This window comes from Cinclus cinclus, chromosome 8, assembly GCF_963662255.1.
Source record: "Cinclus cinclus chromosome 8, bCinCin1.1, whole genome shotgun sequence".
NCBI classification, from domain to species: Eukaryota; Metazoa; Chordata; class Aves; order Passeriformes; family Cinclidae; genus Cinclus; species Cinclus cinclus.
Genome location: NC_085053.1, coordinates 12,235,640 through 12,262,875, shown reverse-complemented (window position 1 = coordinate 12,262,875; position 27,236 = coordinate 12,235,640). Strand labels below are relative to the sequence as shown.

The 27,236-nt window shown below is 38.4% G+C and overlaps 1 protein-coding gene across 1 annotated transcript; it reads left to right on the top strand.

Annotated features, from left to right (window-relative positions):
* Positions 1 to 229: 229 nt before the first annotated feature.
* Positions 230 to 27,236, top strand: PALMD (palmdelphin). Its single transcript, XM_062497320.1, has 8 exons — positions 230 to 573; positions 5,826 to 5,906; positions 11,388 to 11,518; positions 16,671 to 16,785; positions 17,666 to 17,699; positions 17,796 to 17,906; positions 18,573 to 19,670; positions 23,840 to 27,236. Exons 1-8 carry the CDS (start codon positions 529 to 531, stop codon positions 23,881 to 23,883), a joined length of 1,659 nt encoding a protein of 552 aa, XP_062353304.1. The 5' UTR covers positions 230 to 528; the 3' UTR covers positions 23,884 to 27,236.

Sequence of the window (27,236 nt, the reverse complement as noted above, 5' to 3'; positions counted from 1 at the left end):
GTGAAATAAGAAAAATAATTTAAATAATAAACTTCATCAGCTTAAATAAATTTAATAAATTTTAAATATCAGTTTGTCACAAGAAGCATAGAAAAAGAGAAGAAAGAGGAATAGAAACATAATTAAAGTTTGCTTCAACCATGGTGCTGTAAGAGTCTGTTTTGGGCATTTAACAGTTAAAGAAGTAATGGCACGCTAACCGAGCACATTAAAACAAAGAGTTGGCAGCTCCTGAAGGAAAAGAGCCTGTGCTCCACTGTTCCAACTTGTCAGTCAACTCATGCCAGCACTCTCCCTGTCTGCCTCTTCTCCACACCCTCATTACATGTGTCTGTCTGGACTGATCTGCTCATCTGTTCAGGGACTCTTCTGACAAATCAAAAATTCTGCCTCTTTCTGCTCTGGAATTGGATCAAATCACCTCAGCTCCTTTTATTTTTTTTTTTTTACCATAGCCCCACCAGGAGGTTTTTTGCTTATGGTCTCATTCTGTTTGCCTTCAATACCTGTCTGTTTTTGATTTGTAGAATGGAGGAAGCTGAACTGCTGAAAGAAAGATTCCAAGCCATAACAGTAAGTGCTCACAGTTATAATTCACTATTAAAAAAAAAAAAAAAAAAAAGCTTAGAAGTAATATTATTAATGAGCTGCTGTGTTTGCTGAGTAATGATTTATCCCAGGACAGAAAAAGAAAATACTTTATGTCTGCTTTAAATTGTTGCTTCATAATTCCAGTTTATAAGATACTGCTTTAAGACAGCTAAGTTGAAGTTGACTGTACTGACTTTATTATGGGTTGTATTGGTTGTACTGTACTTTAAAATTTAATTCAAAGCAGTGAAAGTGTGTGTGCAAATCACTACTGGACAATCTAAAACACACATTACTGTCACCATACTGAATGTTTGCCTGAAGGTCAGAAGGCAGCTAGAGCATCCAGAACAAATCAATTTTCACATTTCACAATGTGAGATTAGAGATTTTTCATTTGCACTGTGGAATTAAATACAGTTTCTGAATTCTTAATGACCTGTCATAAGTATTGCTGCCCGAAAAGTAAAAAAGAACAAGCTTGGATTAAGCAAATTCCAACCTGTCAGTTTTCAGAGGAAGGACTCAGTGAAGTTAATGCTGGAGACATTAGAAAACATTTTCAGTTTCTCTTCTAGAAACCTGAGTTGTGATTTCTAGTGTGTAAAAGGAACAACTAAACTATTTTTAAAGTAATACAGCCTGATGTTATAAAAATTGGCTGAAGCCAAATCCTCCTCTGATTTGAACTTATTCATTTAGAAAAGACAAACTGTAACAAAATTTGGCCCTCTGAGAAGAAAGGAAACCTACAGAAGGATCACTCGCTCTCTTAGTTAATAACAAATAATGGAAACAAAAGTCTTTGTCACACTCCTAATAAAATAGATTAGTTGTAAAACACTACTACCAGAATAAATGGTGGGCAGAATTAAAAAATACCTTCCTGGAATCAAAATAAATGTAAGAAGGCATAACTGGAAATCTATGGGAATCTAATAGGCTGGTTTTTAATTCAGCTGAATTTTAATTATGGCTCTTGATAGAAGCCAAAAGGACCATTTATTGCATATTTACTTGAGACGTGAAACAAGGCCACAATAAGGTAATTTGAAATGTTTTAGAGGGTTTAGAGTACATTTGTTTGTTTAACTGCAATACTGCCTGAACCAGGATCATAACCTGGACTTTGTCTCCAGTGTATGGACTCAAAAGATAACTGTTTTGGCACTCCAGAGCAGTCCAGGCCTCACAATGTTTTATGCACCCTGGGATCCAGGAGCAGGAATAGGGCAGCACTCTTGGCTGATGAGGGCTCCTATGAACATATTGGGATTGGCATCCTCCAGCTGCAGCTTTGCTTCCAAATGAATACTGGAGCAGGTTTTCTTAAGAAACTGGGGCAGCTTCCAATGTCTTGCATTAGGAGACATAGGAAATCATATTTGGGTTCTGCCTATGACTTCATTTATTGCACTTGATGTGTAAAGGAATTGTTTGCTCTCCACTTTCATCAGTCCAGAGCATTCAGTTGAAACACCTGGAGTGTTCTGACTGCAGAAATGAAGTAGCTTAAATAAGGTGAAGTTGACAGCTTTCACGACCTGCAGTAAGAGTTGTCCAGGGAAACACCACACTGGAGTTACAATAGCAAGCTCCTCCATAGCTATGGGGAGGTTTGGCTCCAGTAAGACACCTGGGTATTCCAAGTGTTACCTTCCAGATGTTTGCTGTAAAGGATCTAACAGGATAGCAGGGGGCACTCAGAGCAGTCAACAACTGCACCTGCACTAAGTCTTATTTGGTTTCTGTTGTTCAATACCTGTCTCCTTGACAGCAACAGAGCCAGTAGGAGTTTTCAAAGTATTTTGCAAATCCATTCTCCATATAGCAAATAAAAAGAAAACAAGATTATTGTTTTTGTTCATGAAGTTGTTGTTATTAAATATTTTGATGCTCCCATGGCTCTGAAAAGGAAATTTTTTCCTTTGTTATGTAGCTACCACCTGCTGCTTGTGTATAGAGATTAAAAAAGTAAAAAATCAAATGTCTTCATTTTGTTAGCAAGACTTCCATACTTTAAAATATGAAAGCTTCAGTATTTTTTATGCTTAATGGGTTTTAATATCTGGAAAACTACATGAAAATAAAAAAAATAGCTAAAACATTAGCTGCTCTATGGAATTTGACAGTACATGTCATTTGCAGGGGACCAAGACAACAGACTTTGGCACCACTGTAAAACACTGACACAAACTAATGGACTTGGCAGACTAGAGATCTCACAAGACTGCTCTGTGAATGAGATTCCCTTTCTTTCAGTCAGATCAGTGTAGAACACATTTCATTTCTCTGCACAAAAGTCAGGAAAGAGTCCCACCTATTTCAGTAGAAGTGAAAATTGACACCAAGTCTTACCTTGCATTGATGCACAACACAAAGGAATGGCTGAAAATGCTCTGTCATAAAAAGCAAATCCTGCTCACATCAACAAGAGCACAGTTGATGAGAGAGGGTCCAAGGACTTCTGCCAGCAACAAGAGTATCTGCAGGGGCAGAGCATGAGGTTTAATAGAGTCATGGCTCCCTTAGCTATCCGGGAATAAACATTTATTCCATTAGACTTACAGTCAAAGCTTCAAAAAGCGAGACATGATGTGCAGACAAAACATAGCAGAATGAACTGTAGAAAGTGTTCTAACAGATTTTTAAAGTTACTTTGGCCAACAAGGTTCAAAAAGATTACTCATACTTTTTAGCTACTGGAATAAGACTAAACTATATAGGTATACAGGCTAGACATATAAAAGACAATTTATTTCAGCCAATTTAATCTGGATAACTGTATAATGGAAATATAATACCAAGCAGTGAAATTAAAATATGCTAGAACACCAAAGGATACAAGAAGAAAACTTTTAGAGAAAAAACTCTGGACATAAAAGAAACACGGACCTCTAAAAAAATCAGGCAAAAGTTTCTTTACTGAATAGGTTCCTTATTATACAGTTAGTTTAAAATGTACTAATTTATGCCTTTATATTCAGATTTCTTTTTGCACAGTACTTTACGTACAAATACTCATTTCAGACTGCCCAAACTCTTATTACATCTCCACTGGTACAAAAATAACATTCAAATTGACTTAGAATATTTTTAATAGAATAAACCAACTAAAAGTTCATTCTCTGGCTAAGAATCTTATCCAGAACTTTAGTAAAGACAAAAAGAGTTTTCCCTAAGAATTTTAATAATCGTAAACACAAGCTCTTGTCATGCTGCTCATCTAATGATGGGTTATTTAAAGGCCTTTCATACCATGAGATCAGGAATATTTCCTAAGTAAGCAAAAGTGTGAAGATCAGAGACTACATACTCCATCTTCAAAATCAGGACTCCATCTTCAAAATCATCTCCAAAATAAGAAAAATCCAGCATAGCAGCTTTTGGATAAAGTCTCGCACAAGGGTCATTGCAGAAAAATTACAAATTGTAGGGATCCTACATCAGTAACTTTGTTAATTGTATTAAAGAGCATTGGCAAAACACAAAGCCACTGCAGAGATAAAAAGTGTGTATTTTGAGGAAAGAGCCCCACCTGTTCTGTTTCGAGTATTTATAAAGGCAGACTAACACCACCATCAAGGAAAAATTGTAAAGGGTTTAGAAATAAATCCTATACTTCGCAGACTGGGAGAGATCAGTGACACTCTGATGTTCACCTCCTCAATCCCAGCACAGTATCAGTACTGCCTGGCCAGCCTGTATCCTGTCCTCTGTCCCCACAAAGCTTCATGGCTTCTTCCACTTCCTATCCTATCCTTCAGAAAAGTGTACTCGGAGCCTGTGGCCCCACTGCTAATTTCTAATTTCTAGCAACAGTGAGTGAAGTGATTCAGCCAAGCACACCACATCTCTTCCTGTTTCCAAATCCCAGATCCTAGGGAAATGGTGAAGAACAGCTCCCAGCCTTATGTCCAGCACTTCCTTACTGACTTTCTCCAGTCACTCAGCTCAAGTCTCACTTCACACACAGCCGGTTCCTCAGGTGGCCTGAAAGGTCAAAGCCTTTCCTCTGTTTGTGAAGAAGTTAACTCCTTCCTAAGCCATACTTGTCTGAAAACAGACTTTATAAAAAAGCTACCTCTTCTTTTAACAGGGCCAAGCTGTTGTAATTGAAAGGAAAGAAGGATTAGCCTACAGTCAACAAACATTTCAGCACAGGACAACAGAAAATTCCATTTACTTCCCTAAACTGCATCAAGAAACAAGTACAAATGTTTCTTGATTGGCACATGGCAAGGTGCCATGTCCAATAAAGGAATTTTATGGCATCAAGGCTGACCAAGACAAAAGCCTATTAATACACCTTATTAAAATTACTTTCCTTTGGTATGATTTCTTTCCCCCTGGCTGCTGAGGACACAAGCTACTAAATCAGTGTTTGGCCTCACACAGAGGAGCCACAAGGTCACTCCAAGTGACAGTGCTATCCAAAACCAGGAGAGGCTCAAGCACTGTCAGCATTCAGACACTGTTCACCCATTTCCTTTTTTCTCTAATCTGTAATAAAAAGGACTAAGGTGGCACTATGATAGCATTACTAGGCAGCATTACACGAGGTTTTTACTTCTAAAGATGAGCAGCCATGAAAACAGCCTGTGCACAAGCAAAAAAAAAAAAAAAAACAAAACTTTTAGATTGAGAGGTAGCCACAACATATATGAAGTATATTACAGTTCTCTTTTCTCATCTTTACCATTATTTGACTAACAAAACAAATTTCTAAGTCTTTGTTTATTCCTGTTTATTTCAGCTATTAGCCACAGGATACACAAACTCAGTACTGGATTCAGTGACAGCCCATTTCATCTAGTGATGTATCACAGCTGCTCAGTGTAGACCATGCAGAATCTTCCCTCTCCTAAACCATGTAGGAATTTTGGTCAGGACCCACTTTTAGTCTCACTCTGCATGTAGAATTCTGCACAACTGTACTTTCTTCCTGGTTTTGCACCCCTACCCTTCCCAAGACTAAACTTTTATTTTGCATCATCCCTCTTTTGTGGCCATTAACACATTTAAATGTACTTTAGGGAAACAGCAGTGGAAACCATACCTGTGTAGGATCAAGTTATTGCTGCAAAGAATTATGCACTGCCTAAGCACCACGTAAGCTTTAAATTAAGACTTTATTTGCATGGATTGATCTCACCATACTGAACAACACTTACATAATAATTTTATTAACAAGTCGTTTCTCTAAATAAAGTTTCATTGTTCTTAATTTGTAGGACAAAAGAAAACTACAAGAAGAAATTACACAGAAACGTCTAAAAGTAGAAGAGGAAAAAATGAAACACCAACATTTAAAGGTAAGTAAAGTGTTAGATTTATGTAACTAAAGATAGCCTCAAACCATACAGCATGAATAAAGGTTGGGGATTTTGGAATGCAAATATTCAAGCATTTAAGTCGAGCTTTTACTGTCAAATTTTCACAGCTTTGTGGAGTCTTGCCAGAACTCCATTTGACTTTAATAAGCATCACTCTTTGAAAAAAAATTACACGGGGGAGCTAATGTTACTTGATCCCATTCATGGCATAAAATGAGATCATAACCAGGAAAAACTCACAGATGAAAATTAAGCCTCACATTTCAGACTGGGTGTGTTCACTCCCTAATCCCACAACAGCAACCTCACTTGGTACAGGGTGCAGCACTGAGGTCTAATTGCATTTTTTCCTAGAAAAAAGCCAACCTATTTATTTGTTTGTAGGCTTTTGTCAGCTTGTTTGATTATTCTTTAGTAAAATAATGCTGTTTCCTTGTATAGTAAAAAAAAAAAAAGCAAAAAGCATAAATGTTACAAACATTGTTCTCAAATATGGCCTAGTAAACTCAGATTACAAAGTCCAAAGGTATAAGAAACCTAAAGATCCATCTCTGTCTAGAACTAAAATTACAATGATTTCTGCCTAACACCACTATTCTTAAAATGTTTATAGCAGTTCGGCAGTACATATCATTTAGGGAGATGAGACAAAAATTTATGTTTCTAGAAATATGCAAGACATGGTATTTTACATACTCTTTTCATTATGTGAGCAGATAAACAGTCTCAAGAAAGATACATTGACTCTAACACCAAGAGCGTGGCGTGTCTCCTCCAGCAAATGTGAGAAAAGCATATTTAAAACAGACTCCTCTTCAAAACAGACACTAGATCCTGAGTGTCATCCACCCTTTTCTTTTGTGACAAGCCAAAAAAATTAGAAGCCATGATAAACTAGCTCACTGGGCCAGGCAAGCCAACACACAGCCATGCCCAGGTTTTATTGGAAGGTAGTTACTCCAAGGACAGGCTTGACCATTTGTGTAACATCTTGTCTAAAAGGGAGGGGAATATCCTTTCCAAGCCCTGTAACCTCTGAGCAGCAAACATGTGACTCCTCCATCATGGTACATGGCTACATTGAGTACTGAAAGCTATATTTCAAACTTCCATGTCTATTAATCCAGATGACTCTTTTGCCCTCCTTTATAGAGGGATAAACTGATCTGTTGTAGACAACCAGCTAATCCTCACTACTGCTGTGTACAGACAGAGCCCTAGGGCAGTTTCCTTACAGACTTGGTACATGTTCATAGTTAAAATTAATTGGTTTTATGGAGTTTTTAGAGAGGCTAAAACACTCCTGGAAAAATACCACTGAAATGGTCTTGCTTTGGAAGAGAACAGAGGATGTGACTTGTCTAGCTATTGTATGAGAAATCATACTGCTACCACACAGAAAAGCTTTTAAGTTAAATCAATCCTGTTCCATATACAAGGCAAAGTAAGAATCTGTTGAGGAAATTATTCACTTGGAAAAGAAGAATCAAGCATACATTTAAATATATACTTAGATACACACATGCTGTACAAATACATACATATCATTAGTTATTTGGAGCACACAAAATGTAGACTACTTTTTCCAGCACAGGAATAAGGCAGGTACCTAATATCAAACACAACATTAGTACATCAACATCTTTTGCTTTATGCCCCAGAAGCGTTGTCCCTTAATGAACATTCTTGCTTCAGCTTAATTCAGGTATTTCAACAGAGTCAAACAACAAAAGGACCCATCCAGTGCATAAATTGCTTTAAAACAGATTTAGACTTCTAAGACATTTAAATACTGCTGTAAATTGTATTGAGGGGTCCTTTCCCTAGCGATTCAGGCTGATTCCATTTATACACATACCAGTTGTATGCACGGTGAAATCCAGATATCCATGTTCTATTAACATAACTCACACCTGTCCCCTAGGAAACTATTGCAGGTTAGTAAATCTTACTGCCACAGAGATGTTTGTTGGATGGATATCACTATCCTGTTCATTTTGTCCTTCCTATTTATAACCCTTAGCAACAGGTTTATTAAAAAGTTGTTAGTTTGGTTTGTGGGGTTTTTTTGATTGGAGCTTTTCTTTGGTGTGTTTTTTGTTTGTTGCATAAAGAAGGAAAATTTAACTTCCTTTTTGTGAATAGGAATCCCTGCTCTGGCTTCCCAATGACCTTGTTTGCTGTCCCTAAGCAAACTTCTTACTAGAAAGACACAGATGAGGCACCATGACCAATCTTAGTTACCTGGCAGAAGTGGAGAACGAACATTTATTCCCTATATGTGAACTTCTCTCAGATGAAGTGGAGGGTGTGCAAGCAAATACACCTGTGTGGACAGGGCTTCACAGAACTGCGAGGGGTACTGGGGGCTGCTAGTGTGGGTACAAGGAAGTTTTATCCAGTATTTCTAGATGCACCAACAACTAATCCTTCCTTCTACCTGGAATCCTTCCCACTGAAACAACAAGGGAAAGGACCAGACAGAATTATTTGAAAAAGTGCAGTTGCACTGATTTGCATGTACTTTCTAAGAGTTTTTAGAGTTTAGCTTATTAGTTGGCAGGCTTCTGACATGCCTGAACTCCATTAATGCTACCTTGTAGGTGTTCATCACACTCCTCCTTCCAGTAGTTAATAGTGTTGAACCACTTTTTTTTTTTTTTTTGTGAAAAAACATTAAAATTACTTATGCCTTCCTCATAATGTTGTAAGGTAAACTGCCATACCCCTGGGAGAGCAAGACCCACAGACTCAAACCATCTTTGCTTTTCAGTGAAGAATGAATCTTTCAGTGCTAGTCCAGCCTTGTTAAGGATGGCAGTGGAGTTACACCTGGAGCACACACTGTAAATTATTCACAGAATCTGCAGGATATTGTCATAGTACTTTTGATGTGGCCATGAACCACAAAACAAAGTGATTACCTTCTAGAACTCTGGCCCTTCCCAGGGTTTTATCACATCCCAGCATGCAAGTATCCCTTTCCCTTAACACATGGAGCCTAACACAAAAGGGGAGTGCTTTCATGTCTGTGCTATAATACATGCACAAGTGGTTCTGTGCTAGAGACATTTTGTCATGGAAGGAAATGTTAGACAGCAGGAAAAAAAAAACCTGTCAGGCCCAAAGCAGCTGCTCCTGAACTGGCTTGTGTCACTGCCTGGATGGAACAGACCTGAAACCATCTCTTATTCAAAGGTTGTTTCCAAACTACACAATGCGTCATTCTTTCAAAAATGGTTAATTAAATGAAAAAAAATCACATGGCATTTAGTAGCAGCAAACTGCTCTAGAAACATGCAAAAACAACACTATTGTGTTATGCTTGTATTTAGGGAGTTTGTTTCCTTTGGCCTAACCCTATACATTCAGAAGCTTTTGTTTATTTCAATAGATGGTATCAGTTTCTGAGGTCTACAGTGCCAGCCCCACTCTAAACCTTACAAGGAATTATAAGTTTATTGTTGGAGACATAAGTGCTAGACTAACACTGTTCCAGGCAAGATTAAAAACTCACTTTTCTAGAAGCCCTACTTATCATTAAAATCTAAACAGCTTTATAGAAAGAGAATTAATAACTATACACCCTCCAGCTTGAGAGCACAGTATTTTTTGGTCAAAAAAAGTTGTGCCAACACCAGGCAACCTGCGTCTACCAGATCGTATACAAATATCTGATTAAAATCTGCATTTATTTCATTAGAGCCTAAAACACAGCTATCAGGAAATGCTGCTAAGTGATTCTACAGAGAGTCAAGGCTCAGGACATCAGTTTTGAGCAAACTGTGTTTACCAAGATTTCCTAGGATCCAGTGTTGAGAGGCAGAATACTGTCCTGCAGGCTAAGGTAACTGTAACAGTTACTGTAGGCTAAGGTAACTGTAAACATGGCTCTTACATCCCACAAGTGAAACATTTAAAAGCACTGTAGAGTGAACAGACTTCTCAGCAAGCCTGTTTTAGACACTTTCTATGACATTATACATCAACTGCTTTTAACTGCAATAAGGTCCTACATATATTCCTCTGCCAGCTGGGCCTCCGTAATAACCTCATGGAAAGTACACAATAAATAGAAAAGTGTAGGAAGCAACAGTTTAAGTGACTCAACACAGGATGCAGGCAGGGATTCCATCAGCCCCTGCCAGCAGCACTGAGGTTAATGAAGCCTTCTCACCAGTGCTGGGCACACTCTGCCTCAAGCAGCAGTAGTCAAAACCCAATGTAATCTGCATCCATATCCTGCAATTAACAAAACTGTATAGGGGGAAAAAACCAAAAACTTAACATGGAAATCAGACAGCTTAAGGTATCAAAATTATAACTGGGACACTCACTGTTAATTAAAGACTTTATATGTGTGCTCCTTTTTTTGGCTGTTGAAAGAGTGTTTCTAAAAAGTCCCAACTCCTTCCCCAAGGCAGCAACTGCATTTATGCCCCTGGGTTAGACTGAAAGGAGTAAAAAGAATGCAAGAAAGTTGGCATGGTTTACAAGTTTTAGCATGCAAATATGAACTTATCTCCAAGGATATTTTTTTTATATACCAGGAGTATTTTTGAGAGCTCTGATGACTTTCAGGTACCAGCTCTCCTAGGGTAAAGCAGCTGTAGGAAGTGATCAGTGCATACAACTGTATTTTTCAGAACTTGAAAACACAGCTGAGATACACCTACCTGTGCACATGTAATACACCCACTAGCAAGCCACCACTGCACAGAAAGAACTCCACACATACTTACCAGGTCAGAACCTAAATACCTAATCTCTGAATTGCCCCTGCAACAACAGCTCTAAATACACAGCAGGTCTGCTGAAATAGTAACCAGGCACCAGCTGCCCATGCTCCACCTTTCCACTGCCCCTCCTACCCCACACATCTTCACCAGCTGAATGTGAGTTGACTATCATTAGTACACAAGATCCTCTTAAGTTCCAAGGGCAACATTGCATCACTAACTCCCTAGAGATCTCTTACTCCTATACAATCTTATTTACAGAAACTTCTCATCTTTACACCTCCTTCCAGAATCTATGCAATGCCAGGACCCCAGAAATTAGGGCTGTTGAAATAAAACTCTTGTGCTTCTGACTGGAGCCTTTCACACAAGTCTTACATATATGGTTGTCCAGCTGGTTTGCTTTATTGAAGATACACAAACCACTGGATCCACTTACCCATACTAATTTGTTAGGGATAGCAGCTGACATACTCTGCATTTCTCTTGGATGATCTAATAAAATGGGGCATTGTTCCTGAATACTTTGCTTTTAAGTCAATCTCAAAACACAAAAGTTCTTTAGTTTTTCTCTTCCAGTGACACCCACTGTGGTCAGGTTGCCTTATGCTGGACAGATCACAATGCTGTGGATCACATCTGTAGCATCAAGACAAGTACAGCAAATGGTTAAATACCCTAACTTTTAGCATTCAGTTACTTGTCTATTTTTCCCCATCAGAAAAAGGCCTTGCGAGAAAAATGGCTCTTGGATGGCTTTAGTTCTATGACTCCAAAAGAAGAGGAAGAAATGCAGAAGCAGAATCAGGAAGACCAACAACGGACTCATGAGTTGGAACAAGACATTTTCAGGTAGGGAAGTACCCCTGCCCTTGTGTCTGAGTTAAAATGGTCCCATCTTAAAAGCCCTACCTTCTTTTGTAAAAGAGAAAATTGTCAGGAAGTGCTAAACATATGCAGAGTAAAGCAATTCTTGTTGCATTTTCTAGTCAGTCAGAATCAGAGAATACAGAAGGCAGTTTTCCATACTGTAAATTGTAACAAACTGCACAGTAACTATATTGTGGAGTATTTCTTTCTGTAATTCCAGATATCCTTCCCATGCTGTATTTGGAAGGTGTAAGCCCCAACATATGGGACTTGCTCTGGGATAGCAATTTTTGAATCACAACTTCAAAATAAAAACAAATTTTGAAAGTTCTTCAGTTTCACTAGGTCCTGGCACAGCCTTTAATACCTGACTTACACCATTACAGCACTTCAGAACAGTACAGGCTCCCTAGCCCCATTAGCAACACTTCAGTTTTCTGTGTGTTCTGTACTCAGTTCAGTCCCAGAAACCTGCTATAGCAAAGTCTTTTTTTTTCCTTTCATCAGAGATATTTTTACAAATTTCATTGTATAGTTCTTCCCTATCACACAGGACTAACATTTTTCTGCAGAGACAGTCTCATGAAAGACTCTTATTTACTATGGACATGGTTCCAGGTGCTTTTTAGCTCCAGGCAGCCCTTCTCAAATACCACAGACCTGTGTACACAGTCAGCTTATTCCCTGGGTCCAGGCATACTGACTGGTACTACTCCTTAGCATGCACAGAAAAAAATGAAATATTCCCGTTCCTTTAGATTGTGGGAAGTTTCATAATTCTTTTTCAATGCTTATTCCTCCATTTCAATTCAATAGCATTTTCCTCTCCCCTTTTCTACCACTGTCCTCCTACATATAATCTTTTGGCAAAGCTGTCACCAAGATTACCTTCTCTGAAGATCTCCCATCCTCTTCCCTCCTTACTCCATCTCTGACACAGATAATTCTCTTGGCTGACAGGTAGCAGCCTAGCGCTAGATTGTCCTATAATTATGCTGACTTCTTGCTCAAAAGCACTTTTCTTTAAAGACCATCTTTTTACACACCTCTGCAGGATTCATTGTTGCAGTGGTAGGAGGCAGACAGCATTCCCTGAAAACATCCCAGGAGGCTGTCATATTGAAGGCATGCAAGAGGGGTTCATATGATAGTGTGAGTGCCAGGAAAGAACAGCAGCTAGGGCTAGAATGGGCTTAGGAGCAACAAGGAAATGGTGCTGAGCAAGCATTTCCCCATCAGACCACTGGGAGTTCAGCTCTTCTCTAAGTAGTGAGAGGAAAGATTAGATTCAAAGTCCTGTTGACCATGAGGGAAGCCCAAGCTAAGAATTTAGGCAGATCTATTCACGTCTTCTGCTATAAATTAAATTTCATACCACTGTCTAATAGCTGTTCAGCAAGGGCATCTACAAAAACATCTACATTGCCTTCCAAATAGCATTACATCTTGTTTATACACACCCAGGCCAGTTTCAAACCAGCCAGCAGTGATACAGAAACCTAGGAATAAAGTCCAGTAATAAATATAAAATATGCATCATACAGTTCTTGCACAGTGCTTTTGCTATGCCATAGATATCACCAAAGCTAACAAAAGCCTGTCTGACCTTTGACCTGCCCTGTAAAACAAACATGGCTAAACTGATCATGTAGATACATCATACAGTAGAAATAACAAACTGAGAAGCTCAGTAAAATTCTTTCTTCTAAGCATCTGACTGTTAAAACTCCCTTGATTCAGAGATATTCAGTTCACTCTGTTGATTATTCTGTGTGTTTTATCTTCAGTTAAAAAAATATATTAATCACTTTAATGACTTCTTGATTCCCTTAGACAAGTCTTTTTTTCTTTCTGCTGAGAGGACAATTCCAATTGTTGGCAGATTATTTACAGTAGTGGCATGGGCCTTGCTAAATGGGACCTCTGTTTTGAAGTATTCTTTACTTGGGTGTCAAATTGAGCTGGTGTATGTCTGCTAATCAGTTCAGATTTGAGCATTTTTTTATGAAACTGAGAAGTTCCATTTTTTGTCTCAATGACAAAACAATGAACAGCAAGCAGCCTGGGCCACCTTGGAGAGAAATGCCTGAATGCTCTGGTTACAGACCAAAAAAAATTGCATTTACATTAACAGTCATATTTACCCTCTTTACATGTTAAAAATTTCAGTGAACCAAGTGAACACATCCTTGATCAGGGTACAAGCTGAATGAAGAATTGAGTCCTGCTTTCTCAATCTTCAGCTAATAGCACTCATTCTTAATGGAATTAGTTGCTAAACAACATATTTAAAAATGCAAAACAACTGAGGTCTATTCAATTGCTTGTGATGCATGAAAGCAGACTCAGGCTATACTACAGAGCTGCTGAAGAATTTGACTCACCTCAAAACATGTGAGGACTTGCTAAACTGCCTTTTCCCCTCAGTCCAGAATTCTTCGGGGTGGTATCTCACTATCTGCTTTTTCATTCTCAAGCCATGTACTTTTTTTCTGGGGTGGTAATGATGTCAACTCCAGCAGATCAGCTGATGGCCAGTAGCATCCAGGCATCTCCACAGATTTTCTTAATTCAGCTGCTACTTCAGCACAGAAACCTTTCTTTTAGTGTTTTGTCTTGTAAGGTTTCTTCTCTCATCCACACCTCTGTACTACTTATTTTTCGCCTCTCAAATAATCAAGTGCTACTTGAAAAGAGGACAAATAGTCAAAGGATTTTGTATAATACAGTAGCTATGTCATACTATCATTTCTCTCCAAAAAAAAAAAATTGCAGTGCTGTACAAAAGGTAGTTTCTTGCCCTTATATATAATTGCTATAATAGTTACTAGACCCTTTCAAGGCAAACAGTGATATAACTTCATAAAAGTGTCATTGGTTTAAGTGTTTCTAAACATTTAAACACAACAGAAAGATCCTGGCCTAACTTTTCAACTGCATGATATTATAAGGACTTCAACTATTTTGAACTATACAAATTGCATCTCTTAGAAGTTTTCTTTCCACAAATTTCAGTGTGCACACTCACAAAATGCTCTGAACCACAAAAATCTCTTTTTGCAAGTATAAGTGCAAAAGAGATACTAGATGTCTAGATGCAATTCCCATTACATGGGTATGAGAAGTTTTCTCTAAACCCACAGAGCATTGAATCAGGTCTCTTAATTACCCTATAAAGTGGGTGTTGGTATGGGTATAAGGGCATATATAAACCTTAATTTGTTTCTTGATCACCCAGGTAAATACATGGTGTTTGTAATCCTTGATTTATTTGGGGTTTTGTTTTGTTTTTCCCCACCTCTCTTTATTTAAGTATCTCCAAGATTTTTCCTACTTTTCTTACACCTGTGTGTCTAGGAGTGTTTAGAGCCAAGACTGAAATAAATCCACAGTATAACTTAATGATTTTTCAGCTCATTATGCTTCTGTGAGTTTATAATGATTTTCAAATTATGATAATGTTGCGATCAAGTCTCATCTAAAAATAAAACATCTCAATATATTAAACAAAGACTGTTTCATGAGAAGTACAAAAATATGGCATATGGTCATTACTTTCTTTTGCAGCTGTCCAAAAATATTAATCCCCAAATTTCTAAATTTTAACACTGTAATCTGTACCTTTAATCAGGGTTCTAAGGCCATCTTGCAGAGCTCAGGCCCAAAGTTTGAGCAGCTTCTGAATTTTTCTTAGCTTTTACTTTCATCCTGGAGGGGTTGGTTTTTATTCACGTATCCGTTCTGAGGTCTGTGATACCTTTGTATATCAATAAAGAGGACGTTGTCACCATCAGATAAAAGTCCACGTAGCACCCAGTTAGTGTAGCTCTACATATCTGAGTTTACATAGGGCAAGAGCCATAATGGTAATTCAGATTCCTCACCCACACAGAGGGAAATCAATAATGCTTATCTGTCAACCTGCATTCAGCTTTTCTAGTCTGATAACTTTAAAGGGATGGAAGGCTTAAATCATTCATGGTGACTGTGTGTAATATTGTGAATCCTAGCGCACAGAAAAGAAATCAAAATACTAAAATCACAACACTCCTTTCCCTCTGGGTTAGAGGCAAACCCTTCTCTAACCCTGTCTGTAACTATTCTGACTGCTCTCAGCAAAAGGGGCTATCAGTTATGGCTGCCTTAGGTCTAGAGCCAGTACGGATTTAAAAAAAAAAAAAAAAATATATATATACAGAAGGCATATTACACTCAAATATGTAAGCTTTTGAAATTTCTTTTTTTTTTCTTTTAAAAAGTACCAGGAGGCTAAAGTTATACAGCACTAACCTACAGCATAAGACATTCAGTTCAAGTCACACTTCAGAGTTAAATCTGGAGTTGGATTCTAGATCTTCATAGAAAATTGACTTCCCAACTACTTGGCTAATAAGGCAAATTCCATCTAAAACCCAAGAAATATGGACTTATGTAGAAAAGAGTAGTCTTGACTAGAAAGAATAAATAATAGGAAACAGGACACCTGCCTTGCCCAATAGAGAAAAATTTGACCAAGATATTTTATTTTAGTGGTGTGCTTTATACCCAGACAACCAGGAATAGCTTTCTCCCTCTATGACACAGACATTCAATTTTTTATCTTGGACCTTTCTGTCTAGAAGTGTTTGCCATACACTAAGAATATAAAAACTCTGATCAGAAGAAAAAGATACCTTAATCTTTGTAGTCAGCTTTAACATGCAAGAAAACATACAACATAGACACAACACATAAGAATGGCTGGAAAGGGAGCTCTAACATGCAAACCTACAGGAAGTATCAATAGCTCAAAAGAAATTTTGACTCCTGAGTCTCAATATTCCTTTCACAGTGCAATTAAGGTTTTTAAAAGAAAACATTTAACTCATCAGCCAAGTTCTAACTGGCAAAATAGTTCATGTTTACATGTGGAAGACTTTGTTTGTTGTTGGGTTTGGAGTTTTTTTCTTTTTAAATGAAAATACTATTTCATACTCATTTCCCACTCTGTCTGAAATTGTAAGTTCATCTCATATAAGAGCAAAGTTTGTCAAGGTAAGCAGAACCAGATCTACTAATGTCTATATTCCCAGTGCATCAACACTACAATGTTGTTCTCTGCTTGGTATTAAATCAAATTAAACTGTGATTGCAGACTGGAGAAGGAAATTGAGGCTCTAGAAAGACAAGAAATGGAAGTCTCTGCTAAGGAAGAAGCAATTTTAAAGAAACTGAAGTCTGTTGAGAAAACAACAGAAGACATAATAAAGGTTAGTGCTATATTATTCCAGAAATATGATTTATTATTTCAGAAATATAATTTCTTAATCACCATATTCAGGGAAAGGGGAACTAGCTGGATCCCATGAGTGGTCATGAGCTTTTCTTGAAGTGACAGCAGTTCAAACATGAGAGGGATCAAGATGTTACATTTCTTAAGTGCTCATTTGCTTATTTATGGGGTGGGGGAGCAATTCCTATCTTCACTCATCTGCAGCACGGCTCTAAAAACAGCACTGACACTGACACCCAACAACTTTGCATCTCAGCCAGAACCAGACACACCAGGTACAGAGGCTGGTCTATTCATGCTTCTTCAGGTGACATGCCCAGCTAAACTGCATCATGCTCTCCACCAAGTCCCTGACAGAGATTATGATACATCTTAATGTTATCAGCAATTAATCCTTGTCAAAAGGTAATTTTAATATTTTTAAATCATCTTAAACCATCTCAAAAATCCAGTGATGAAACTAAACTTCAGTTCTCCAGCTGTTCTTACATACTCACATACATTCTCTGAAGATATACAGGGAAATAAATAAAACTGGAATGCCAAAGTAGAACCTTTTAAAAAAATCTTTGATGCCAATCAGGTGGCATCACTGTAGGAGGCTGAGTCACTGTTTAACACTTCATAATATTTTTGTCCTTCCCTGTGTGACTTGGAACCATATTGGCAAAAGACCACAGAAATTTCACTTTCTCACTGGCCATGCTCCAACTGAGCACATTTCACTTTTAGCCCCTTCTCTGTATGAAGCTGGGCACACAAAAGGTTAAAACTATCAGGGAAACCAAAGCACTGTATAGTTAACATCTTAAAAGTAACTATAGTATTTATTGTTAATGGTTCTCTTTCCCACCTAGTCTGTGAAGACTGAAAAAGCTGGATTTGAAAAAGGTACGTTTAGTCAAAAGAATATTTTTTGAAAGGTTCTTATAGAAGCAAGTTAAAACATACTAATGCTTTGTGGATCTGTGGATCTTCTTTACTCAGAGGCAGCAGACTACATATATGCCAGCATCCCTGACCTCCCCAAGTATTTCAGACCTTCTGCACTGAGAAGTACAGCACATGCTGATATGGATGATGAAGAAAAGAGAAAAGGTACTGCTTATTAGTAACTCCTGAAGGTGTCAATATGTACAAAGGCTTCCTATATATTGAATCTAACACACTTTAAGCGAAGAATAGACATTACACAGAAATGAGACATTTGTTCTCATTTAAGCTGTGTTACCAGTTATCAAAACAGAGGTGAGACAGTGGTGTAAAGTATGTGCCACTGAGAATAACTCTCTTCACCACTGACACTTCTTTCCAGCACACAGACTCCATATCATTAATGTCACATTTTCTATCTGCACTTACACCTGTTGGGCAGCCAGCAGTAGTCTGGTTATTTCCCAACTACTACAAAGCCTCCCAACCCTTCAGAGTGCCCAAGACTCTCTGGCATCAAAGCAAATTGAGCTCTTCCAGCTGCTATTGCCAAGCATAACGCCAGGGGCCAAAGTTAAATCTGGACTTCTCAGTCTATCACGTAAGGGAAACTGTCTCTTCAACAGCTGATTTTTCCTCACAGAATGAAAATATTTTTTTCCACAGGATACCAGGGGACATTCAAAATGAGAATCTAATATATTGGTTGTGTATGTGATAATTCGACATATTTAATAATTCATTCTGACATTTGTTCTCTATCACTGTCAGAACCCCTATATTTCTTTCAGCTACTGCATTACCAGTTTAAGCACTTGTTTCTTTCAACAGCATTGTTTGCCATGGAAATTAAGGTTGAAAAAGACATGAAGACAGGTGAAAACACAGTGTTATCAACAATACCTCTTCCCTCAAAGGAGTTTAAAGAGACAGGCATTAAAGTCTATGATGATGGCAGGAAGTCAGTCTATGCAGTGTCCTCAAATGGGAGCACAACACAAAATGGGGTGGATGAACTTGCTCCTGTTGAAGTGGAAGACCTGCTACGGCAGGCAACTGAAAAAAATTCTCAGTCTCCCACAGAGTACCATGAACCTGTCTTTGCAAACAAATTCTGCAGGCCAGTTACTCCTCAGAAAGACAAATTAGTCCCTGGACCAAAACTGGAAGGCACTGACAAAAGAGAGATGAATGGATTTAGCAATCATCAGACAGGGCTCTCCTCCAAAACAGAGCCCTTTATGCAGCAAAATAAAGAGAATGGCCTTGATCTTCCAAAGGTAGCACAACCAAAGCCTCCCTCTCCGGTAATTTCACATACAGAGAAGAAAATGCACATTAATCCTGAGAACAGGATGATTCATAATGAAGAAAGAAATGCTGCACATGAGGAATTAAAACCTTACCAGGATATCATGGAAAGACATAGTGAGACAAGGTTTTTAAATCCCTGTCATCCAAATGAAGCATCCCCTGCACCTCAAGATGAGGAAGATGTTCGGTACAACATTGTCCAGGCTGTGCCTTGTTACGTGGATGAATCTGAGCCTGTCACGATGGTGTTCATGGGTTATCAGCGCATCGACGATGACGATGCAGAAGCAAACCAGAAGCTGTCCCAGTATGATGGGGTTATCCGTGCAGAACTAGTTATCATTGATGATGATGATGATGATGACAGCAAATCTGAGAAACCAGCATATCACCCCATAGGCCATTACAGTCAAGTTTATCAGCCACCAAACAGGAAAACCACAGAAGTCCAACAGACAAACCCTGTGAGCAGTCTGGGTGCAAGCCTGAACAAGGTACCCCACAAAAATTCCATCTCCCTGCAAGAACAAGAGGAACGCTTAAGCTCACCAACACACCATGCTCATCTTCACAGCCAGATGTCTGGAGATGGTACAGAAGATCCCTCGCTAACAGGTAACAGAAAAGGAAAATCATGTCACTGCTGTTCGCTCATGTAGCAAACTGAATTCTTTTATCTGCTGGCAACTGCTTCACTTCTTATATTGTTTGGATTGTTTCAGACTAACATGCTATTAATATTTTTTTTGGCTCTTGTTTGTTAACAAATAACAATCTACATTTTGGATCTGTTGAATTATTTTGTCTTTAGCAATGCACTAGTTACCGTATCAAAATTTGGAAAATAAATTATTGCAAAAATACCATTCCTATAACCCTCAAAGATTAAAAGTCATTCTCTTTCAAGTCCCATTAATACTACCAAAATTAGAAGAATTAGTTTTCATTTCTTGCAGGTAACTAACAGCATTGCTACTTAACAATTCCTCCTCCTTCACTGGCATGTTTTTCTGCCTGTCTGCATTCCAACTACTTCCTAGATCATCCAAGTTACTCCTTAAATAAGAAAGACTGCTTAATAATCAGCTTTACTTTGTATTTTTGAGGAACCAATATTGCCAATATTGTCCTAATAGTGCTTATGCAAAATTTAACATTTTTTTCATTAACTGAAGTTACACATTTTTATAGCTTCTGAAAGATAATGAAACCATTTTCATCACTACACACTGTTATTCCAGTATTATTCCACACTGTTATTCCACGGAGTTATTTTTGAATACTTTTTATATTCTATTAATACACAGAATATCTATTTCTTACTGTGAAGGTTTATAATAAAAGTCTGATAGCAATAGCAAAATCTTCCAGAAACATAGAAAACTCTTCTTTATGATTATGTTGCACTTTTATGCATACAATTAAATTCCATTTAAGTATACTTACATAGCAGCAGATTTCAGACAGTAGTCATATTCCACTTGAGGGAAATAACACTCTGGTTGAATTACAGGAAGATTGGGGTCCTCATGTCACACTGTCTCCCTCCAGACAATTTGCAGCAAAAAAATCTAAGTTTAGACCCTGCCTAAAGCTGTATTGACAGCCTGGGAATTCTTTACACTACATGTAAAAAGCCAGGAGAGAGGATGATCTTTGGATCATGTAAAAAAATTCAAGTATTTTTGCATCAGGCAGTGATTGGGAAGAACTGTTCAGCAAGACTCTCAGCTTTTAAGAGTATGAACATCATGGAGCCATGCACACAACAGCCAGAAATATTTCAGAAGTGCTGCCCATCCTTTCTGAGCAATAAAGCCACTACACTTTTCCGTTACTTAAGAGGAGCTTTGCTTTCCTCAAGCACCTATCCTGCCATCTGTGTACTTCCCTATGTTCTCCCACACCAAGGGCTACTGCCAGCAGCTCTTATGCCAGCAACTTGAAGCAGAAGTACTTAGTACAGGCAAGATAAGCCACTCCAGAAGCTGCTCCAGCCCATTATATTTTGGGGATTAATTCCCCCATCACATAAGTACAGGACAGTGGAGAAGGCACACTCACTCAACCATCAGCAGGTTTCTACTGAAACAGGTCATTCATCCTACATTCTGCTGAGGGGTGCTTCTGAACACATGCTGGGAAAGAGTTGTCCAAGTCATAACTGCAAGCTGGCAGTACCATTCAGGTGGGCTATATACAGACCATGAGATGTTAGCTGAGCACCTCTATCTGTACCAACCCCCACTTATTTTTGTCTCTCAGGAGAAGCATCTGAAATTTCTACATTTTCCCCCTTCCATTCAGACACTTCCCAAACAATCTGGGTTCTCTCTCATTTGAGGTTAGTGGAAAACAAATAGTGACTTGGAAAGGGGACTGAGCACAAATCACAAAAGGTATTTGAGAATCTGTCCTGTAAATCTGTATTTGGTTTCAGCCATTTATTTATAACTATTCCACCAATAAGAAAATGGCCAGTTGGGAAAAATGGCTCCTAGTTAAATTACAAGCAGTTGGGCAATTTGCCTCAAAAATTCCCCCACTCAGCACTGCCTCCAAGTGAGTATCTTCATGCCTAGTAGAATTTGGAATTAAGCCATATTTTTCTTTAGCCCTCTACTTATTTATTGCCACTCCCTGGGACATTTTTAATCAGTTGAAAAAGCCAGGAAGTGACTCAATCTTTCCCAAGCAGCCCTATAATCCTACAGAGACTTATAAAAGGAAAACAAAAGCAGGAAAGCCTCTCCATCTAGAACAATGTATTATACAAAGCTGTTTCTTAGAGAAATATATTGTTTTCAATGCAGTCACTGATGCCCACGCTAGGAGGTTCACCCTAAAGGCCACTAGAGAAAAGAGTGGAGTCAATTACTTTTGGTAGCTCATCATTCATTACTAAAACAACAAACTGTAAAACAGAAAAACTAATCCTCTCAGAATCTAAAGCTTTGGAAAGCACTCGCAGCACTTAAACATGAAGCACTGAGGACTCTGAAAGACAATGGAAAACAAAGAAGCACAGGACAGACCAGCATGATGGCCTCTCATGTAACAATTTTTCTTTAGGAAAGAAATGAGCCTTCAGAACAAGTTACTGAATTAGTTAGAGATGGCCAAGGACAAGGAAGAAGAGACATTGTTCCATGTGCCAATCTATACAGGGACACATGAGATTAAATTAGGAGCTTTTCATGCCCACAATCTTACAACGATGTAGGACATACATCTTTCTATATAGCAGCAATTTTCCTTCCCCCACCAATATCTCAAAGTATGTGCCCTGGGAAAAGCCATACAGAGAAAAGGATGACGATGCTATAATTGGTACACACACATTTGCATTATTAGAGCTTATTTTCTTCTTTAAATTTCAGGCAAATTAATTCAAGTGCAAATGTTTTGAAGATGCAATTCTCATTAGGGAAATGAAAAGTCCTTGGGAGGGAACAAAGGCTAGACATAGTGAAATGAATAAGGAAATGCAAAACTAAAGCTGAATAAGCAGCAAAACCTACTGACAGTGTGGAACAGGCTCTCATGGGATATGAAGGTCCAAGGCTTTTGGCAGCTACGTAGTCCAGATGAGATTTTTTTTTTTCCCTACCACTGGAAGCTTTGCAACCTTCAAAAAACACAATGGAGACAGCTCCATTTGTGTTGAAGAACACAAAACACAAAAAATCATTTTTAATGAAGATTCATGCACACCATCTGTTTTCTGTAATGTATAGAGCAAGACAAAAACAAACTATAAGCTATAAGTGAGGCATCAAAATTATTGTTCTCAAACCATGATCAGGGCTTGAATCCTTCAGAATTCCTCAGCCTATAAAAAGTACACAGTGTCTTTCTAAGAGCTAAGGTTAACATCAGTAGCTCTATGATATAAAGTTGCACTCAAATGCTTCTGTGATTTGCATCGACTTCAGCATTCAAAACATAACTTGATTTGGACACTTGCTGACATGTGTAAATCAAGTAAACAGCTGCTTTGACCCCTTGTGTCTCAGCAGAGAGACACACGCAGGGGGCAGGAATGAGACGTGCTATTTTTGGTGACTCTTCAAACTACCAGGTCAGAGTAATGGAGATTATTCCCATTGCATTCTCAGATCAACAGTGTGCTGGGGGGAGGCTTTTACATATCAAACAACAGCATTATATTGCTGTTCTAAAAATAACCTTAGCATGAAATCACTGGCCTTGCACTGTCCCTTTCCAACCTACCCACATTATACCCAGTTACAGACAACAGCTGCACTAATGTTTATACAGGTACTGTTACTGCATCTGATGAAATCAGGAACATGACTAACTCCCACTCTGACTCACAGCACCAGGAAGAGAGGAAAGTCTTCTCTGAGCATTACAGAAAAGGAAAAGGTTTCCAAACAGTTACAGCTCCTACTGAGGAGTTTAGTTTAAACAAAGAGTTTGTTTAATTATTCACGCGTCCTTTTAATCTGTCAGCATCCAGTCAAGGGCAAAACCAACTATGTAATGTGGTGGTGAAGGTAACAGAGCCAAAACAGAATATAGCTGTGCTAATTTTTAAACAGCAATTATGGAGTAATTTCTTAATATACTCACTATATTGCAAAATTACCAGAACTAACACCTTCTACTGATTTCTTTCTGTAACACTAAAACAATGCTTATTCTGCTGGATTAACCACTGGAGGTATGTGTATTCTTCATTTTTCTAAATAAGGAGATTTTGCTTCAGAAATAGACAGAAAAACTTAAAATGCAATGGCTTTGTTTGTTTATTTTTGCAGCTCTGAGGATGAGAATGGCAAAGCTGGGGAAAAAAGTGCTTTAACAGCTGTAATGACACGGGAGTAAAATCTATCACTCAAAGCAGATAAAGCTAAGAAGACTTTCTTCCACATACTTTTTCTGGATCATAATACTTGGTTTGCTACTCTGTTTCATGGGTTATTTTGCCCTCTGTATAATGCAATGGACTTTAACAGCCTTTCAGATTTGACCAACTGCCACACACACACAAATCACATCCTGGATTTTGTTAAAAGTAGTGGGAAGTTACCTAAGGCCATAAATGCAGTGTATATACAAGTATGAAGAGATGTGCATACCTGTTCTCACAATCAGAAATATGCTGTTGCTATATACACAGAGCAGATAAACACCTATCTCCATGGAACTTCATGGGACATTTTTTCACATTAAAGTGTGCCAATTTATCTGATTTTGCTGTTCCAGCATTCTTTCTGTAAAAGCATTGGCTAATGAAAAGCAAAATATGAGAGAGGAGCAGGAAGAAATGTAAATACAAAAAGTCCTTTCCAATTATACTACCTTGGATGAAATGTAAAGCATTCCTTTTTTTAGGTGATAGCAGAACAAACCAAATATAATTAAGCCAGCATATTTAAATATTTAGCCACCTTCTAGAGCTCCACACTCCATTCACCCTTCTATGTTACATATCACAGCGTAGCCATCCTCACACCCGGCTCTCTTCACCATCCCACAAACATGCTGCCCACCCACAACCTCACAGATCAATCTTGTGCATATTATGAACAGCCTGACCTCCTGAGCATAGTTTCACCTCCCAGCTTGCTGAGAAAGCCCTATTTTTCCAAGAAACTGGTTGCCAGACAGGCAGTGCCTATCCATAAAAAACAAAACAAAACAAAAACAAACAAAAACCCAACCAAAATAAACAGAAAACCCCAACAACAGAAAAATACCCCAACAACCATGGTGTTTAGGTGTCAGTTGGCTGAGGAGCTAAAATCAGCAAGCCTCCTACCAGAAATACTGAGTTGGCAGTAGCTTGTCCTGCAGCTGAAAACAAAGATCTGTTTAAGGTGCAGCCACTGCTGGGCCCAGTTCTCCAGCAAGTTTCAAGGCTCCCACCAAAAAAAGAGCTTGATTCTTTACACATGATAGAGGAGGTATGGGCCCTAAAAGCAGGTTCAACCACACCTAGAAAAATCTCAACCAAGTCAGATTTCCCAGTACATAGTTCTTGGGGAGAAAAAGTATCTCATAGCACACCACACCATTATACTCAAATCAGTACAGCAGCTTTAATTCACTAGGGCCTTAGCCTCATTTGTAACACTAAACAGATAAAGTTCAGGTTGTGTTATTCTGGTATAGCTGACTCAAATTATGCACCAGCCAAAAAAAGAAAAAAAAAAAAAGCTATAATTTTTTGCTGGTATTCTTTTCAAAGCAGGAAACTGAAGTTACTACCTCATACTGAGGCACGATGGTAGTAATTGACTGATTTGTAGCCTCTAAACACTTGGTGGCTCCCAGTCTGATATGGGTAATAATCTCAAATTTTAAGACTTGTCAGAAATGGTTATGTGGAGAATGGAATAGTTAATAAGAATGAATAAATTTTATTATAGTTCACTTCCTCTATGTCTATCCTCTTGTTTGTTGTTGGTGTTTTATAGTGGGTTTTTTCCTTATGCTATTTTTGTTATTTGCTGGTTGTGAGAGCAGGCAGCTTCAGCTTCAACTCTCAAGGATACACCAAGAAACGAGAGTAGGTAAGTGATATGAAGTAGTCACAAACAGCAGTAGATGACTATGGACATTCATTCTCTGCTCCTCCAACAACCTGTACTATTAAATTAAATAACATGGAAAAGGGTGCAATTAACATCGCAATACTAGTCAAGCAGTTTAAAGGAAAGACTGAAAAGTTTTGTTCTTCTGGAAAGTCAGAATGTTCATCATCTGAGTGCTACAGCCACAGAGCTTTCCTGCATCCTGTATCAACAAGAACAGAAATACAAGGCAGCAAATCATCTTTTTAAGGGTCAGTAGAGATGCCATGCAAAACTCTAATTCATCATCAAAGCCAAGTGATTTCTAAGGCCCCACAAGACAAAAGTCTCTGAATCAAAGCTGAAGCTGCAGTCCTTCTTAAGTGCAGTATCATTTGTGTGGGATGATTGCCATAAACAGCTGGTTCAGAGTGATGCAGTTTTGTGGTTTACATTATGTAAAGTCACTTTTGCACAGCACAGGGAAGACCAGCAGAAGCTAGACAGTGGTTGAACTACGTCAGGTATGAACTAAAACAGGTGGTTCCAAGCATGTTCTGAAGAATTTGTTTTGTCAGTTCTGCTGTTCCATTTACATAGGTATGTGCAACAGCTTCCCCCTTCACACAAATCCCTTAGAAAAGTCAGAATCAGAGTTATGTGAGCAAATAATTTCTCAGACCTTCTAGCAGATGACCCTGTTAACCATCCTTCCACCCACTTGGACACTTTTTACTTCAGCCTGCACTTCTAAAAGCATTTGGGTATTAACTTCTGCATAAAAATTCAAAATACTGCAGTTTTTCCTTAGTGAATGATGTTCGTCTTCATTGGTCTTGAAAAGGATATACCCACAAGACAAAAGAACACTATCCATATACCTGCTCAAGCAAAAGCTTCAGCATAGATATCAAACAAACACACATCCCAGAATGTCTATCTGTAGGAGTTGGCTTGAATTTAAGGATTGAGTTTCTTAATAAACCTTGGGAATTTTTCCAATTAGTTCATTTAGGAACACTTCCTATTTTAGAAGATCTTTGCACGTCAACCTCTCACTGACACTTTATAGAAAGCAAGCAAAACAAAAGGGCGGTTACTTGAACAAGGGCGCCACGTAGTGTTACAAACTGATGGAACAGAAAGCAGGCAAGCTCTCCTTAGCCCCCCCTGGGTAAAGGACAAACGGGCCATTGGCACTCAGAGCTGATCTTTGACAGAAAACAAGGTAGCACTCGGTGTAAGAAGGACAAATGAAATACACCTTCCCCTGCTTCATGCTGCAGCCTGAAATATCAACTAGCTAAAAAAAATTACTTAAAGTAAAACAAAGTAGGTGTGAACTCCATTTATATTTGCACCAAGTAATTTTTGTTCAAAGCACAGGCAAAGAACGTGACTTGTGGCTAAGCCAAGAGCACATGACCAGTATTTGGAGGCTGCACCTAACACTCAAAACAGTAACCTGCTTGTGAGACTAATCACAAATTTCTACCTGCCATCAATTTTCCTGCCAATATCAAACCCTTGCACAGATTTCTTTCAAAGGAGTACACAAAAAAATTTGAAAGACACTGGAATATAATGACACATTACTTCCTCTTACTAGTTATGCAGGAAAAGGGCAAGAGTGGTTGTG